General features: G+C 40.2%; 1 protein-coding gene across 6 annotated transcripts in view; it reads right to left on the bottom strand.

Moving 5' to 3' along the window:
* Nucleotides 1-2802: 2802 nt before the first annotated feature.
* The window catches only part of TUBGCP3 (tubulin gamma complex component 3), a 49904-nt gene continuing 35749 nt past the window's right edge, over nt 2803-16957 (bottom strand). For 3 of the 6 annotated variants that reach the window (XM_085552454.1, XM_085552462.1, XM_085552486.1), the window contains 9 exons: nt 13641-13830; nt 12307-12442; nt 11446-11514; nt 10119-10254; nt 7583-7671; nt 7314-7445; nt 6800-6940; nt 5491-5607; nt 2803-4059 (listed from right to left, as the gene is read on the bottom strand). In XM_085552454.1, coding sequence (XP_085408580.1) covers nt 3865-4059; nt 5491-5607; nt 6800-6940; nt 7314-7445; nt 7583-7671; nt 10119-10254; nt 11446-11514; nt 12307-12442; nt 13641-13830 — 1205 coding nt within the window. In that variant the 3' untranslated portion in view covers nt 2803-3864. The remainder of the gene's footprint in view (nt 4060-5490; nt 5608-6799; nt 6941-7313; nt 7446-7582; nt 7672-10118; nt 10255-11445; nt 11515-12306; nt 12443-13640; nt 13831-16957) is intronic. The other 3 variants (XM_015849179.3, XM_015849186.3, XM_085552490.1) reach the window with 2 other exon arrangements.

Genomic DNA, 16957 nt, shown 5'->3' with positions numbered 1-16957 from the left:
GCACACCATCTTCTGGCAACACAAGATTACTTCCTAAAAGCTTGTAAAAGGAAGTCTTTGTGAGTCACTCAGGAAATCAAGAACGCCCCTCAGCTGGATCAGGGAAACATCCTGGAGTATTCATTTTTCTGTGGAAAAAATAAAATAAAATAAAAAATCTACATAGAGAAGGTAACCTGAGGATAGCACAAGGCTTTCTAGCAAAGCACACCGCCAATTAGCACTGTACTTCCAGCTAAGAATCTTGAGAAGGTGACACCTCCTTGCTCTGCATAGCTCAGGTAGGATAGACAAGTGGTGTTTTTGTGATGAAATTTCCAGTAGGAAACTAACAAGGCAGCATGTAGAGAGCTGTAGGTCCCAAAAACTGCTCACCCAAACTCCTCTGCAGTGGCAAGGAACACAGACATGGGTGATCCCTTCCATCATTTCATCATAAGGCATTTGCATTGCAACATATCAAGAAAGCTTTTCTCATGCTGTACTCCATCCCAGATGATTGTGTTGGCAGTGCACGTCCAACTTCTCCTATGAAGACTGGTTCTGAGCCTTGTGGGAATCCCAGAGGTGAGATGACAGTACTGAAGTCCTTGGAGATCTGCCTGGCCCCAGCCATGAGTCATTCAGGCCTCTCCACACCTGGCAGAAACCACGCAAGCGTTACATGATCCCTGGACAGCCCCTGTCATACCATTATAGAGACGCCTAGCGCTACGTGGAAAGAAAAACAGAGCTGTGTTTTCTTAGAGCTGTTCCTCTAAGGTGAGTTTCTGGTCTGGACATTGCTCTTGAGCTCTGTGAGAAACACAGGGATATGCTGTCCATGCCAACTTTCTGAAAGCCATAAATATTTCCCTTTTGGTATTTTGTTCCTCTCAAAAGCTCGGTGTTGTTCCTCCTCTGGTGTTGGGCATCTCCACTCACTCACAGATCTCGTATCCTCCCATCCTCCCCTTGCATCAACAGCAGTTCCTTTTTTGTGCAGCCTATTACAACATGGAAAGAAAAAAAATCAGTGGAATCTCAGAGGTGAGAAGTCACCGTTCATTCACCTCACATAATGCACGTTCCATTCCAGCTTTTGCTCATCTGGGATAGAATGGACTGCTTCCTGCTAATGCTCTGCCATGCACGAGGGCAGAGTGGGACCTGCTGGCGGAAGACTGAGAGGCAATAATCGCGTGTACAAGGTGCACTCCCTGCCTTTCAAAGCTGAGGAAGGATAACGGAGTATTTCACAGCAGCCGTTCTCTTCTGCTTCCAGTTGCAGATGCAGGCACAGCTGCTGGCTCTGCAGCTGTGCAGCAGGATCCTGATTTTCAGCCACTGAGGGATCACTTGGGTATGTCAAGAACATGAAGGTCCTCCATCCAGGTCAGCCAGGCACCTCTGCAGCCTTGGCTGTCTAGATCTATGCATTTCACCTGCTCCCCTTCCATGCACTTGACATAAAAGTACTTGGTAACATCTGGGGAACTTTTCCTGATGTGTTTATTGTTGTAGCTGTAGGCCATGTTTATCCAGCCTGGGAGCTGAATGCCACTCTAGATACTCAGGCAGCATTCATCTTCCTTTGCCATTTTATTATTTAATGACTCCAGTACACTTTATTATACTCCCGATGAATCCAGGGTCCCCAGCAAACAGTCCTTGTCCAAAACTCAGAAGCACAGCTGGAGGCAGGAACAGTTCAGCCTTTTCACTTTAGAGTGCGTTCTGTGGGTGATTGGACCTGATCATCCCCATCCTCTGGTGCCAAGGCAGGGGAATGAGGGACAGAAATCAAGTGCAGAAGGTAACTGCTTGGGCTTGTCAGCATGCTGGGAGACAGTCAGAAGTGCAGAACTCACAAATGCAGAGAACTGTCTCATTTCTCCTAGGTACCGGTGCTGAGAGAACTCCAGAGGTCACATCATAAAGGTACAGAAAGGCACCAATGCAGCTGTGGTGCTGGCCACCCTGGGGTCCGTGCTTGGCTGCTGAGAACACACCACCAAAGGATAACTTTAATTCCACAGCCTCTCACTCACTACAACTGTAGTCTCGCCTAAATAAGTCATCTGGAAAAAAGTGTGATCCATGCAGGATAGCAGAGAAAAAACAAACAAACAAAAAAAAACTTGAGATCAAATTCTCAACTATAAACACTGTTTTCCAACACAACGCTATACTACCACCATACACACAGAAACGGAGTATTCCTACCTGTACAGTGGTTTGTGATGTTATGAAGCCAAGCTTTGAAGCCTTCAGTTTTCCCTTGGCACACAGATTATCACTTGCTTCGGTGTCTGGTTTTTCTTATGGCTGAAATGCTGCCTGCAAATACTTTAGTGAATAGAAGTCCACTGGCAGGTTATTTAAGGGGCACAGGGTTAAAAGGCTTACACGTTTTATTTAATAAAAGCAAAAATCCCAAAGCCCATATTATAACATTTTCAGGAGCACTGCAGCAGAATCCTGGAAGGCAAGCCTGCTAGTCCAGGCCTTCAGTTTTATGCATCATCCCCACAAGAGATGCTGTCCCTTCATGGTCACATCAGCTTTGCCTGAATGGCCTGGCCAAAGCATCTGCTTCCCAGGGGTTCAGACAGAATAAGGGTAAAAGGCAAAAAAGGCCAGAGACTTGTTTCATTGGAGGGAAGCCATTAATCAATGAATTACATATAACTGTAAGTACGGAAAATACTAGTACCAAAAATGGGCAGGGATCTGTAGCCATTACATTCCCAGCTGTAAGCTTCTCCTTTCTTACCCTGTCAAAGAATCGTAACTTTTCAATTACAAAAAGAAAAGCCAATGTTTGAAAGATAGTTGTTTTTATTTTTCTAAGCTTGTACCTGTGGAACATAATAAATGACCTAATATAGTGACAAGTTTGCAAAAGAAGAATCCCTCCTCTCCCCACATCTGGACAGCAATATATAAATATTTACAATGAAAAAATAGGCAAGGGAAGAGAATTAAATCGACATTATCTAACTCAGATTGCTTCTACACATCAGATTTTGAACATCAATTATTTCATTCACTTTAATCTTAATTGAATCTTTCACTTTTAAAGTACTGAGTAACTTCAGTTCTTAGATCTTCTGTGCAATAGATTTACTCCTGGCTCTGCTTCTATAGTTTTCTCCTGTACAGTAACTATAGAATTTGCCAATTATTTTTTCTTTTATTTCAAATTGTAAACTTTGAAAACAAAGAAAAAATTAAATAGAAGTTTATGTCTCCAGATACAAAGTTTCTTACACAGTCAAACACATCACGAAACTGAAAATCAGCATAATGAAATGCTGGATAGCTTCATAATGAGGACATGAGGTCTGTGTCCTGATCCATTGGCTTTAACAAAAGCTCTTTTCAAATAGAACAAGTACATATAGAAAAAATAACCTTTTTATTTTCTTGTTAAAAAAGGAAATGGTGCTTTCTGAAACAAAAGATGTGATTTTTTTCGACACAAATATAAGTTACAGTGGAGGGAGCTTACAAAGCTTCAAATAAGAATGGCCTTTGTTCGAAAGGATGACTTGAGGATGAATCTAAGATGTTCAAGAAGCCCATCTACTCTGATAATTCTATAAACATTAGTGTAAAAAACAAAACAAAAAAAACCAAAAACAAAACAAAAAAAACAACAAAACAACAAAAAAAAACAAACCAAACCCCAAAATTCACAAACCTACTTTTTTTGCTTCCTGTTATACAGTGTCACACAATCACATGACTTAAAACGTTGTCTGCGGAAATGGTGGACACCTACTACGCACAATTTGGTTTTATTATGTCAACACTGATTGCCTTGTCCAACAAGAGGTTCAATATCCTTCGGATACCGAGGTGCAGTCCTTAGCAGCTGTTTCACATATGTGAGCTTCGTTTGCCTCTCACGCCCAAAGACACACGAAGCCTTGGTTCTCTTGCTTTATAATGCTCATTGAAGTCCAGTCTAAAGCTAAGAAATCGAAGGCTTTCATCAGAACTGGTTGTCAGCAAGACCAAGAACTGCTGGACGATTCCCTGAATGAGGAAAAAAAAGAAACAAACAAGAGACAGCTAAGAAGACAACATTAGTGTGCTTCACACAGGTATTCTCGGTGGTATCTAAGCCTGGCAACAGGGCAGAAGGAATCCAGGAAAGGACGAGCACAAGAATTTATACTCAAATGTTAGCAAATGAGTTATGCGGGACTTACTCTTCCTACAAAAAACCCACAGCTTGGTTTTACCTTCAAATTTTTGCCACAGACACCTCAAAATTTTCAGTGCACATAGCTCAGTCTTTCAAACAGGCCATCCCCTCACCCAGACAGGACTCTCCATCTGTTCTAAGGGTTCAGAGGCTGCAGAGGAGCATTCCTGTGTGCCTGAGTAGGCATGTCTCATTTATTTCCTAAATACTTCTGAAGATGACCAAGGATGGCCCAAGAGCTTTTCAGAGCACACAAACTATAATCTATTCACAACTTATACCCCATAAGTAACCTGACTCCATATTTCTCTGGAAGTGAGAAATGCAAAATTTGGATGCAGGAGGCAAAATCCTTCCAGATTTGAAGTCCTCCTATCAAAGCCTACACAGCCTTCAAAAAAAAAAAGACCAATATTTTCTAAACTTACCATAGTATTCTGCTTTCCTTAAAATTTTTATATGAAATCAACACTTAACAGCACTTCATCCAGCACAGCTATGGGCAATACAGAAATAGATTTAGTGGAAACAGTCAGATAGAAGGGCTGGGAAATGCTGTGTGCATGCTTGTGCAGGTGCTAAGTCATGACTACAACTGCTAAAAAGAACCCAGTTTACTCTTACAGCAGAAAAATGAGATTTTGGGTAACAACCAAGAACACTATAACCTCATTTATTTACGTAGGGAAACCAATATATCCCTACGTGTTTACTACATGGAAATGTGTGTCTACAGATGTTAAGTAATAGAGAAAAAGGATACAGAAAGTATTAACAAGCAGGAAGAAAGCAAATCCCGCAGCTTTAATTCATATTTGGTATCAATATCATTAAAAAAAAAACATCTATCTTCAGGTATGCCAAAGGTGATAAATATGAAAAGTTAAAGGCAGACTATACTACATCAAGAATTTCTTATACATGAAAGGCAAGAGTGGAGATAGGGGTAGGGTTCTGAGTTTCAGTTGACCTGGGCTCTGACTCTGAAAGGCAGCTGTAGCACATAGTGCTGTGCTCCCTTTTTCATTGCTTTCTGAACACTCTCCCCGAAATGTATCAGCTCATTTTCCTGGGGAATGGGAGCTCTAGTAGGAGATATAATAAGATAAGGCCAGAATAATTCACATCTGTGTTGCCTATTAAGGAATGGTGAAGACAGGCATCTAACTACAACAGAGAAATGAAGACCTCGATCTACAAATGGAAGTTATGCCTACCCTGTACGTGAAATTGATTTCTACATATTGTAATTAATCATCCATATTAAAAATATATATACATATCAAAAAGGGTACCTGGTAAAAGTGAGTGAGTATTCGCAGCTGTGAGCACATTTTAGGTATGGAGTCTTGAAATTCTTTTATCCTTTTCTTCTCTTCTTCTTCTTCTGATGCAGTTACACCCCATTTGCCCTACAAAGAGACAAAACGTGTAGGAATTCAGTTGTCATGTGATAGAAATTGCTAGGTGTGTCTACCTTCTGCTGGGCTGAACTACCTTGTTCCCATGATCAAATGCTGCCAAAGAAAGCCAAACATGGACCTTCAAATGCTGAAATTATCAGTCCACTCCATGGCTGTACAGCACATGAAAACATTCAGGATGTGTCACTACATGATTTTTTACAATGACAAGTTAGAGAAGTTGTTCTCACATTCCTCACAGAAAGGCTTTTGCTACCAAAGAAATCTGAGATCAGCAAAGCAGTTGAGTCTTGCACCAGCTCTGCATATTCCACATGCAAGTATGCAGGCAGGCATTCATTGCAAGAAAAATCAGAATATTTAAGGCTCTACCATTTCCTTCACCTAAGACATGCCTAAAACACCCCTAAAACATCCCATCCTTCCCAGCTGTCATGGTTTTGTAATGTTGCTGTCAATATCATAACATCATAACATCATGTGCAGTATGGATCATTAAAAGGTTCATACTCCAGTTCCGTGGAATAACAACGTCCCGAATACTCAGCTCTCAGAAGAAAACTATGTATCCCAGAGGACTTCGCAGTCAGAGATAAGTCACGGGAGAAGGACATATATAACCTCGCTCCCAGATTGGAGCTCTCTCTTACTCGGACTCTCGGAGAGTGGGAAGTGTTCCAGCCGTGTCGCCTAGAGTTCACAGTAAGCCTCTCAGTTTTTGGGGACTCTATCTCTCTGTTTTGTTCGATTTATTAGCCTCAATCATATTGTATTATATTGTGTTATCTTGTATTCCGATATCATATTTAGTAAAATAAGTTTTCCTCCTTAGATTGCCACCGCTGTTCTCTTTTCCCATTCCTCTTTTCCCTTCCCTTTCATGCCAGGGGCCCTACGGGGTGGCTGCCACCTGTCATGGGCACAGGTAAATCTATGTAACCTGTGACACCAGCCCAGTGCAAACTCTATCCACTTAGAGTTTCTGAGTAAGACACAAGTGAAAAATGTCATTTGGAGGTTTTGTTCAAACTCACTACCTACTGCTGATGACTTTCAAAAGCACCCCAAAACATTTTTCATTTCTTTTGTAGATGTAGCTGAAATAAAAAGCCCTCCAAATCAGATATTAATTAGATATTATTCAACTAGTTTTCATGTTTTAGTAATGTTCTTACTGTACCTCAAGCTCTCGTTGCTTCTTCCTCTCTTCAAATTGCAATCTTAGTTGCAATTCTTCCAGAGCAGCTCTGTACATTGCATCTTGAGCGTTCTGGAGCTCAATTATCTGATCAAAAACAGCTCTAAGTTGGTTGAGAAGTACCTGCGAGACAGTTAAGTAACCAAAACAATGGAAGAGTATTATAGTAGAAGCATTTAATTTACTACCACTCTTGAGAACGTAAGTAAATTAAGTCTTTCCGTGTTCAGCTAAAGAAACTGCTTTGCAAAGTTCCAAATCAGTTGTTGCACAAGAATTCTGTTTCTCAGGACTATAAGCAACTGGCCCACCTTGCAACAACTTTTATAATCAGCACCTATCAGTGTGTGCAAGGAGCAGCCTCCAATAACAAGGTCTTATTTGAGAGGGAGAACACTGACTTTTCCTCCTTAGTCCTGGAACCTAAGAGAAGAAGGTTCCAAATTCATAAGACAAACTCACAAAGCTACAATTTAATGCAAAGGAGAAGACTTACCCTGGAATCACTATCCAGCAAGCACCGAGCTATGATTGTGTCCAGAAAAACTTCGTGAGCTGCAATGATGTGATCCAAGTCCTGTGCTTGTTGGACCTTGTTCCAGAGTTCATCCCATGAGCATTCAAGCACCTGGAGTACAATGATTCAGGATTGGGCTGTTTTGATTGCTAGATGACAAGTTCTTTGAAACTTAAGACACACACAACACATACAAAATATTAAAAGTACTTCATTTTTAAGCAACATATTGGATGGATAGAGTATACCTCAAATGTAATGTAATACTGCATTTGATGAATGAAATGGACCATTTCTGATGCCAGAACGTGACACTGATGCAGCACCCCAGAAAGCTCTGTAAAAAAAAAAATTCAAAGAGATGGCATGTTAAAGACCACAAGGACAAGCACAGCCATCAAACCAGATTGGCAATCTTTTTTCTACCAAAATGAATACCTCATAAAACAGCCACCAGTCTTGGATAGCAGTAGCAACACTGGAAAAAACAGCTGAACAAAGAATACTGCACAATTAACTCCTTGAAAATGTTAGCCAAAGACACCAACTGCGTGCTCAGACAGCACTGGAAATTTGCAGAGTATCACAAGTGAAAATGGCCCTTTTAGTTCTAAGAGACTAAAATACAGCATGTTCCATGCTTTCTTTTGGATGAAAAATCTATAGCCACAAATCTGCAGTTCTTCTGGGGCCTCTTGTACCTCTTGCCACTAGCCTTCATATTACAGGCAGCATATTTTGTACTACCACACTGAGAAGAGAGAGTGGCTGCAACAGGAGCAGGGAATCTGTGGCTGTAGGAGTCCAAGCCTGTTCCCCTGTAAGACAGAGCATCTGTCTAAGACAGAGAAGGGTATCATCAAGACTATCATCAACTGCAGAAACCCTCTGGAACAGAGGATGCTCCCTCTGGAATCAAGTAGATACCCAAACAGAAGTCACTTCTAAAACACTGCCAAAGCTATGAGACTCTGCATTTTCCTATCCACAATGTTACAGACCCATCTAATGATCTCAGTGACAGCACAACAAGGCATTCTGTTAATTTTCTAAGCCTTCGTAGGAAGATTCTTTCATATATACTATATAGCATCTTCTTTAAATAGGGTCAATTAAAAAAAAAACAAACACAGAAGTCCAGAACTGGTTAAACAACTGGAACTGCTCTACATACCTATGTGAGTTGGATACATCTATATTCTTCATCCAATTTCTTGATAAGAAAATAGCAAGACTAGCACTACAGTTTAATAGTGGTCCTTTAAAGCATTAAGAGCCCTGGCTGTTGGGATGTTTTGGGAATGCTGATCTTAGAAAGTCAGTGCTACCACATGGTGGCTGAAAAACAAAGACCCTCCTACAGGCGCTTTCTCTTGTCAATTACTGTCTTCCAGTTGCTGCTCTGTGTCTAGAAGGGTAAGGTACTGTGCTGGGTAAGAGAAGAAAATGAAGCAAGTTCTGCTTCTTCTTTGCAAACCAGTGCTGAGGAAGTCTCTCCACATATTGAACGTACTGGAAGAAAAATTTACCCACAGTTTCCAACTTAGACAAGTCAGAGAATGAAAAAGACTGCTGTCCCTTCAGGCAGAAGGCAGATATTTGTAAAGCACACTCCTCTATCAGAGACAATGCTCAAATGCAACACTGAGCTCCTCCTGCTAGCAATAGTTATAACATCTTTGCTAGCATTTTAAATGTAAAGCATTACCTAAAAAGTAGCCACACCTAAAGGTGACAATTGGCTATGATTTAATCTACAGAAGAATACTCTATAAAAAAGCATAAGAAGGCCCTCCTGAATATGTCTTCCGAGAGTAAGAAATACCCTAGCTGTAGGAGATGGCTTCAGTATGAAGACCTTCAAGTAATGAGAATAAAAACACATCCTATTCTCAAAGGGAACATAAGGAGAGAACACAATACACCAATTGGATTCAAATCAAACAAGGACTTCTTTGGTACAAAGAAAGAACAGTAAAGTAAATCTAAGATTTTCTCTCAGAAAGGAAACTTAGTCATCCTGTATAGTCTAGAGATCAGCCTTGCAAGCTGGAGCATCTTTACAAGAGCTCCTGAGGCCAAGGTACCAGCTCCATGCACCAAACAGTTCCCAATTATTAAAGTATTTCTGTAAACACTACTATGCCACAAAGAGCTGTAACTCCCAATAGCTATTTTTTATTTTTTACAGAGTAAATGTAGTTAGGTCAGAAGTCAACCTTGAGCCAGTACAGATACTCAAAAAATTCTATATTCTCTACAGAAAAACACAATCGAAAATTCCCAAGGATACAGAGCCACTATACTTAAGAGCTTTCCTGTTTCTGCTCAAACAGCTGCTTCTCTACTATTAGTCTCTTCTGTTCTTAGCTAAACAAAAGAAAAAGAAACAGATAATGGTAAAAGTAGTAAATTTGGAAGTGTGCATGTGGAAGACTTAGAACTCCCAGCACAAGACAAAAGGAAGCAGAGGGTACAGATGGAAAGTCATCAAGGAAGATGAATAAAAGGAGATGAAAGAGTAACGGTCACTTTCCAGAGACATGGTTTTTTTCATTTCTTCATCGCTACAAAAACTTGTAATCAAGGATTAGGTTAAACAAGCAGGAAAATTCCATACACAATAAAACTACTTCATCTTCACTATATACCATTAAACAATCAGTCAAAACCAGCAAGAAAATATAAACTTCACTTGTCACAACTGATTTTTTGTCCATTTTAAAATCAGTTACAGTAATCTAAACCCAGTTTACAAGTATTTCATCCATTCAGACCTCTCACCTGGCATACTTTTCAAAAGCTTTGCATTGCACATGTGTCCTTTCCATATATCGGTAAGAATGTACTCCATTCGCTTCGCTCTCCAAAGGAAATTAAATACTCTTAAATAGTGGCTCATGCACTCACGTGTAAACACCTATAAAACAAACAAAATATCAGTACAAACAATAGATTTCACGTGTTCTGAAGAACCAATAGCATCTTCACAGTTCATCTACTCTGACCCACGCAGTTTATTGTTAAACATCAGCAGAACAAAAACAGCTCTTAGGAAAATGTTCCCTCAAGGACTGAGCTGAGCTATCCAGCATTCAAGCACCAAGCACTGCTGACAGCAGAGCTGCAGCACTCTATGTTTGAGTACTCTGGAGTATGGTCCACAGTACACTTCAGCTGTGTCTTCTTACAGCACTGTTGCATTTAAGCTTATTCTAGTTTAACACAAAAAAGATTCCTGCATTATCAGTATTTCCACACTGCATTCTTAAGAAGACTGAAGGAAAATGGAGCAGAAATGCATTAAAATTTATCTGTTCTGCATAAAAAGAGTCTTCTATTTAAGTACATTAAAATAAACATAAGTAATTCTTAGAACTGCTCTAATGCTTTTGCCAGTTCCAATTCCTTGTACAAATGTGTTTGTTGTTCTACCAGATTGGCAACTGAAAAAGCTTGAACCTGTAATTGCTTCTTGAGAGGTTTTCTTCACTTTCAATCTCATGTGCACAGAAGTGTAAGAAAGGGTGAATATGACAAAGATTGCTCTTCAAACTCCATATGTATGTAACAGTTCCTTCACATTTCAGTGTTACAACATTTTTACAGAGACTAAATGCATTCTGATCAGTACTGCTGCTGATTGTATCAAGAGAATTATTTCCTCAGTAGTTCTTGTGAACACTATCTATCAAATTTAATTTAGTTAGTACAAATAAGTTCTCCTCAGATACATTCTCCAGTTCCTGGCAAATTACCTCAAAGTAGCTGCTACAGACTCATAACAATAGTCTAAGAGGAGCAGCACTCCATTTATTAAGTACCCGTCAAAATCTCTGCTAGAACAAATAAACTACTGATTTTCAGTAACTAATGTTTTGAACGTGGTTTTTCAGCACTCCCTGTTAATTTATAAGAACTGAGGTTTTGGCTCAGGTGTTTATACAGTGGATACATCCCTGATGCTGAGGAAAAAAAAAAAAAAAAGAAAAAAAAGGAGTCTCTCTGATATAAAACACTCCAGAGTAAAAAGGTTATTTCAATAACAAAATGTTTAGCAATCCAGCTCAGCATCTGAGACATGTTCACAACCAGCAGTATATGACATTACCGTTGCTATTGGTCCGTCAACATGATAGTCCAAACTGAAGACATCCCATCCAGTGTCCCCAGGAGATACCTGTATTGAAAAGATGTGTAAACTTTAGTGGCTAATCAGAGTATGCTAGTGCAGAAGAGCTGCTTCTTCTTCTCTTATGATGAAATATGAAAAGCTAATATGAAAAAGCAAGTGACCACAATACGTGACATAGGAGTTCATTGTCAAGAGTAGTAGATTAAGCAAAAATTAACTTATGTTTTACACAATGGTGGGATTCACCTCACCCAGTTGCTGATGTTCATGCTGCCAGTGGTTTTTTTTCCATTGAAACTAGTAAAATAGAAGTAGAAGGGGAGACTTCTTAGGCAGGACTTTGCCTAAAGAACAGGCTTGCTTCAGTTGCCTGAGTTCAGACAGTTCCCACCACTGGGAACTGTCTCCAGTTCTGGCTGGAACTTCCTCATCAACTCAAGTTTCTTAGTAGAGGTCTCCTTCATGAGATGCAATTTCATTTCTCCACTCTTCCTCACCACAGTGACTACTGGTGAGAAAGAAGACCACTCCAAAACCTGCTTGCAGAACCCCAAATCAGGGCCATCTACATCAAGTACTTGACCTTATTTTGCCAATGAAATGGCTGTGCAACCACAATTCAAAATATAAACAAACAACGGGCAGGAGATGGGCAGAGAAGGCTCAAGTGAGGTTCGCATATTTCAAAGTGGACTTCAATGGAAAAAGGGGAGGACAATAATATTTACTATATGTGTTTATCAAAATTTTATTTTACATAGATGTCTGTATACACAAACACTAAATGTATTTTCATTCACTTATGTTTCAGGTCAGAGTCACCATGATGCAACAAACCTCCAGAAGTCGAACATCCAATCGTTTGAGAATCTCAGGATTATCGAACTGTGCATTAGTTGCCCTCACTGCTGTTTCAAGAATTCCTGTTAGGTTATGCTGGTACAAGGTTGTGGCTGGTCGTGCAAGCTCAGGTCTGAAAGTTAAGAAACAGAAAAGCCATGGCAGACTTCTTAGATATTCTGTAGCAGCAACTGGTTCTAACTGCAGAATGCAGTGAAATAGTTTCCTGAAAATTCGAAACCTCTTATGTTACTCTTTCAATGTTAACCACAAAGAAAATCAATCAACAGAATATTTATAACTGTTTGTATGTGTGCAGCTATACAACTGAACACCAGCATGAGGAGTAAGATTATCCTGATTCAATGCCAGTCGTTTCAAGTTATTAGCACTGCTATAATAACAGTTCTGAAAACTCAGCTGCATAGGCAGATTGACTCATCAACATGTCAGAACATTAATTCTGTTTCACAGTTTTGATAAACGTACTGATAGGCATCTCATGGGCTTAGAACTGCTGACAGAAACATGTAAACCCACTCCCTCTGTGAAACCTTTCATGGACAGCAACATGCAAGCTTTGCAATCCTCTCCCTCGTGACCAGTGCTGGAAAGTCCCTCTCTACTCCTGCCTCAAACGTAATACTGACTCCCATGCACCAATGTTGTTCTGCTTCACACTATTTTCCACTTAAAAAAGCAAGGTTATGTACAAAGAAGTTGATGGAAGCTTTATTAGAAAGCCTGCCTTTCAGAACAAAGGAAAGCTTTGTTAAGGACATTTCTGGTAGACTAAGTTTCATTAGTAACACCAGCATGAAAAAGCAGCCAGCTTGCAAAAACACTTTATGAACTTAAACTTCAAGGTATGCTTGAATGCTTAAAACAGATTGGTGAGGCATCAATTAAATAAAATAGAAAGGAACTAAGGATGCTTTGGACCAAACGCATTCAAAACATAGAAGACTAATGCTCAGAGCAATACTAACTAGAGGTGTCAAGAGCTCCAGAAACTGAACTTTGCTACTTAAACTTGCTGACAGGAGCAAGCAAAGTACAAACATCTCTGAGCCTCTCACAGGCTTGATGTAAAGGTACACTAATATAGTTTTTCAAGTCATTATGAAATAATATAGAATATACTTCCTACCAAAAAGAACAACATTTCAGCCCTCGCGGTCAAGGAAACTCAAGTCAAAATAGGATTTCAAAGTTGTTCAGGTAAAACTTTGAGTAATAATTAAAGCGCCATCTTCTGACAGCAAAGCAGTACTGATCATGCACACTTGGGAGCATCAGAAATTCACCATAATTACCCTTCTTATTCTTACTTGAGCAAATCCATTAAATGTCTGATAAAGTCTCCCTGACCGAGTAGTAAGTAACGCCTCATGGCCTGCATATGTTCCAGTAAGTTGTACTTCTTATTGAGAACATCCAGTAAGTATTTGCTGGTCTCAAAATAAGCCGCATCAATTTTCTCTTGGAATGCATTTTCTAGATCCGTGAACAAATCAGCAGCTAAAAAACAATAAGATAGAATTAAATTTGTATTTTTCCAAAAAATGAGGCAAACAAGCTTTGAAACTGAAATGTACATGCAGAGGAATTACTATTTACTTTGATCTACTGTATTATGCATTAGGTATAGCCAAAGAGAAAGCAAGTCTAAAGCAGCTCATACTTCAACAATATTATTTTTAACATGTACTTCTGAGTTCATGTTACGTTGTCACTCCTACACAGAAAGTGAGTTTTCCTTTGGTTTGTTGGAATATGGCAGTTTACAGAACGAAATCACTTGAAGGAGATCAAAAAGTACAGACTGGGAAAACCTCCGTAGGGGACGGCCCTAAATTAGAAGTCACTTTTAAGGGTAGAAGAAAAAACATACAAAGAATCAGTCAAAACATTCAACAGAAAAATTTTTCCACAGATACGTCAGAACAGGAGACGAGGGAATATGCTTGCATTATCTGGGGGACAGTCAGAAACACTTTGCTTTCCTCTCCACATTTAATGTACGGCAATTTGGGACCAGAAAGTAGGACATAGCTGTTTAGTAGGCTACGTATTTCACTCTTTTCTACAGCTATGAGCTTGTTAAGAAAGGGACTGCAATAAAGCTCCTTCTAGACAGCAAAAATATGATATCTTCTTTCAGCAAAACTCCAAATACTGGACAATCAACTATCAGGCCTTCCTCAGCAGTAAAGAATACACTACCATTTGTCACGGTTTGAACTAAAAATCCACCTGCGTCCGTGACAGGGGGCCGTAGGCCCCGGAGGGGCCCTAGGCCGAAAGGAAAAAAAAAATAATTAGGAAAAAGAAAACAGCGGCAACGATCTAAGGAGGCACACTTATTTACTAAATACTATATCGAAATACAGGATAACACAATATAATACAATATAATTGAAATTGAGCTAACGAATCAAGCAAAATAGGAGAGAGAATGAGTCCCGTAACCGAGAGGCCTACTGTGAATCTAGGCGAACGGCTGAAGGCTCCCACACACTCCCCTGAACGCCAGAACTCGAAAGACGTCAGTCTGTTCTGCGACAGAGTTAATATAGAGTCCAGGTCCCGTGACCCATCGTGTTGTTCCCTGGGAGATGTAGTCTTCTTCTGATAAGTTGCAGATTCAGTAAAATTATTCATGCTTTATATGATGTTATGATGTGGAATACCGATAGCAAAAATTACAAAATTATTAAACCATGACATTCCACCCCTTATTCTACATCATTACATTATATTTATACATACATACACACTCATATGTATAATTGTGAATAATCAGCAACCTTATTTTTTCTCAACAATCTATATTTATTCCATACAAATCCCTAAGTTGAGAACAAAACTCTATAACCTAATTTACTATTTATTAATTTTGAGAAAATGGCAAAACTGCCAGAAAAAGGAAAACATGTCAGCGGTAGAGGGGAAAGGCAGCGCTGGTAGGGCGTCCCCCACATCAAGGTGCACTCATCCTTTCCCAGCCACCACAGCAGATTTTCCTTTTGATTTATACTTCTTTCCATGTGTGCTCTACACATGCATGGCCAGTGCAGGATATAGAGTCCAGATGGAAAACTTGCTTACAGAATGCCTAATTAAGGTATATAGAGAAAAGTGTTTCCTTAACATTGATCCACTCTATCTTAAGTCCTATACCTAATTGAACTATTCTGTACCTAATTGAAATATTTTCTGAGCCTCTACCTATATATCTACAAGAAAATCATTGGCTGCACTCCCCCAACATCAAATTCCCTTGTGGTACACATTGAACATTCCCATTTTTGTCCATCACCCACCATGTGCACCCAGGTCCCTGGGCAAAGACAGTACCCCGGAGAGGTTTGCCCTTTCCAGACGCTGGAAGGACCCAAACTGTTTTTCCCAACACACTCTTTATGTGTACTACAGGAACCTTATCTCCCTCCACGGTACGTAGGGAGCTGGATTGGTTAGGACCATTACGATTACTAGATCCTCGAGTGTTGACCAACCAGGTGGCTTCTGCTAAATGGTTCTCCCAATTTTTATACGTTCCGCCACCCATTGCTTTCAACATAGTTTTCAATAACCCATTGAATCGTTCAATCTTACCAGAAGCTGGTGCATGATAGGGAATATGGTAAATCCACTCAATGCCATGATTTTTGGCCCAAGTGGTTACAAGGGAATTTTTAAAATGGGTCCCATTATCTGATTCAATTCTTTCCGGAGTGCCATGCCGCCACAGGATTTGCTTTTCCAACCCTAATATGGTGTTTCGGGCGGTAGCATGGGGTACTGCGTATGTTTCGAGCCACCCAGTGGTTGCCTCCACCATGGTGAGTACATAACGCTTACCATTGCGAGATCGTGGCAAGGTGATATAATCAACCTGCCATGCCTCTCCATATTTATACTTTTGCCATCGCCCTTCCCCCCAAATAGGTTTCATCCTCTTGGCTTGTTTAATTATGGCGCATGTTTCACAATCATGAATAACTTGAGCAATAGCGTCCATAGTTAAGTCCACCCCTCGGTCTCTGGCCCACTTATATGTTGCATCCCTTCCTTGATGACCTGAAGTCTCGTGGGCCCACCGAGCTAGGAATAATTCACCCTTGTTCTGCCAGTCCAAGTCTATTTGAGCCACCTCAATTTTGGCAGCTCGATCAACCTGATGGTTATTTTTATGTTCTTCAGTAGCCTTGCTTTTAGGTACATGAGCATCTACATGGCGCACCTTTACAGCAATGTTCCTTATTCGGGCAGCAATGTCTTTCCACAGTTCAGCAGCCCAAACAGGTTTACCCTTTCGCTGCCAATTATCATTTTCCCACTGTTGCAACCACCCCCATAAGGCATTTGCCACCATCCATGAATCAGTATAAAGATGAAGCATTGGCCACCTCTCCCGTTCAGCCACATCTAAAGCCAGCTGAACAGCCTTTACCTCTGCGAATTGACTTGATTCTCCTTTACCTTCAGTGGCCTCTGCAACTTGTCGTGTGGGGCTCCATACAGCAGCTTTCCATCTGCGATGCTTCCCTACAATACGACATGATCCATCTGTGAATAGGGCAAATTTCTTTTCGTTTTCTGGTAGCTCATTGTATGGTGGTGCCTCTTTAGCACGTGATAC

This window comes from Coturnix japonica, chromosome 1, assembly GCF_054131305.1.
Source record: "Coturnix japonica strain WE chromosome 1, WE-NBRP24, whole genome shotgun sequence".
Lineage (NCBI taxonomy): Eukaryota > Metazoa > Chordata > Aves > Galliformes > Phasianidae > Coturnix > Coturnix japonica.
Note: the sequence above shows the minus strand (reverse complement) of the source record. Positions and strands in the feature narration are given on the sequence as shown.